The 1,738-nt window shown below is 47.4% G+C and overlaps 1 protein-coding gene across 4 annotated transcripts in view; it reads left to right on the forward strand.

The window, feature by feature from the left end:
- Tbc1d13 (TBC1 domain family member 13) overlaps positions 1 to 1,738 on the forward strand; it is a 19,988-nt gene that overhangs the window by 904 nt on the left and 17,346 nt on the right. For 3 of the 4 annotated variants that reach the window (XM_008844001.2, XM_008844002.2, XM_029568751.1), the window contains exon 2: positions 329 to 402. In XM_008844001.2, the coding sequence (XP_008842223.1) occupies positions 329 to 402 (74 nt within the window). Of the gene's footprint in view, positions 1 to 328; positions 403 to 700; positions 807 to 1,738 lie in introns of all 4 variants that reach the window. The other variant, XM_029568750.1, reaches the window with a different exon arrangement.

The following is a 1,738-nucleotide window of genomic DNA, read 5'->3' on the forward strand; positions in this document are numbered from 1 at the left end:
GTCCATTGTCTGTGGATCAAATTACTTCTGGTTGCTGTGGTTGGTTGTATGTTCAGGTTGTGATGGTGATGTGGGCTGGGCCTGGCTGGTAGGAAGTGCGGGGAAATGCCAGCTCATTAAATAGTAGAAGATGCTTAATGTTGACTACAACACCTCTCGTTTCTCTTCACCAGCATTCTGGACTTTGGGGAAGAAGTGTTTGATAGTTCTCTACTCCCTAAGCTGGTGGTTGGATACTGGTGGGGTCAGGGGCTGCAGGATTGGTCAGTCAGCCTGTTAATCTTGGGCTTTGGGTATGCTTCATTTGTGTCCTTTCCTGCCCTTGAAGGATCGCAGATTTCCAGGATGTCCTGAAGGAGCCCTCAATTGTGTTGGAAAAGCTTCGGGAACTCAGTTTTAGTGGTAAGAGGCAATGCTATTTTCAGGGTTTCCCTGGAGTAATGTTATAGCCAAGATGGAGGAGAAGAGGTTAAGACAACACCTAGGGACCATCTTGACATCAAGGGCCTTCTCCAGATGGCATAGAGCTGTCCTGATACCTTAGCCAGGGAGGTACCTGGTTCCCCACATTCCCTGAGGAGGTGTGAAGATTGAGATTGGGGAGATTTGAGCCTAGATGAGGCCTTGTCTCTTCTTAGTTAGCTTCCTGTATTTTGGAAATCTTAAGAGCTGCAGGGTAGTTCCTGGTTTCTCTTCCTAGCTGGCGATCAAAGCTGAGAGTGACCTTTGGTTCATGGTAAAACCCCAGCCTTAGAACACCAACTTGAAGGAGCTGAATCAAGTTTGACTTTGCCCTCCCTAACATGGTAAATCTTCCAGCTCAGAAATAACCTGTTTTGATTTTTGCCCTTTTTTTTTTTTTTTTAATCTATGTGTATGAGTGTATTACCTGCATGTATGTGAGTGCACCCATGTTGTGCAATGCTACGGAGGTCAGAAGAGGGCTTCAGATTCCCCTGGAACTGGAGTTAAGGACGGTTTGCAGCCACCATATGGGTGCTGGGAATCTAACCCAGGTCCTCTGCAAGAGCAGTCGGTGCTCTTAACCGCTGAGCCATCTCTCCAGCTCCTGTCCTGTCTTTAAAAACACCCTAAGGTCCACCACTTGGGAGGCAGAGGCAGGCAGATCTCTGTGAGTTCAAGGCCAGCCTGGTCTACATAGCGAGTTCCAGGTCAGCTGGGGCTACAGGGAGACCCTGTCTCAGAAAGACAAAAAAAGAAGAAGAAACCACGCTAAGGTGTTTGTGCAACTCCTGGTTACACTACCCTGCCCCTACAATTTTGCCACGAAGGATTTAAGTTGCTCCCTTCAAGCAGATTCTGATGTGGGGGCTCATGGTCACGGTACCAGGAAAATTTCGGCAGTGGGTGTTACCCGGAGGCTCCTAGCAGCCTTGCAGAAGGCAGTCTGGAGTGCTGCTGAGGCCCCAGAGGGGAGGCAGTCTGTGGTGGTGGTGCAGGGCTTTGGCTATAAGTCATACCTGTGTTCTTGGCCTTGGTTGTTGTGTCTGCAGATAAGTTTCTTTATCCGCAAATGAAGACAACAAAGCTGATCTTCCTGCTTACTGGAGCTAACATGGGGATTAAGTGAAATAATGGCTGTCTGGCACAGTGTACTTAGCCTTAGAGTTTGGTTTAATTCCACAAATGTGAAATGCCATTTCTGTGCTGTGTTCTGTGCTAGGCACGGGGATATTGATAGACAAGTGTGATTCTTTTTTTTTTTTTTTTTTTTTTT

This window comes from Nannospalax galili, unplaced genomic scaffold (genome assembly GCF_000622305.1).
Source record: "Nannospalax galili isolate Female #2095 unplaced genomic scaffold, S.galili_v1.0 scaffold300, whole genome shotgun sequence".
NCBI classification, from domain to species: domain Eukaryota; kingdom Metazoa; phylum Chordata; class Mammalia; order Rodentia; family Spalacidae; genus Nannospalax; species Nannospalax galili.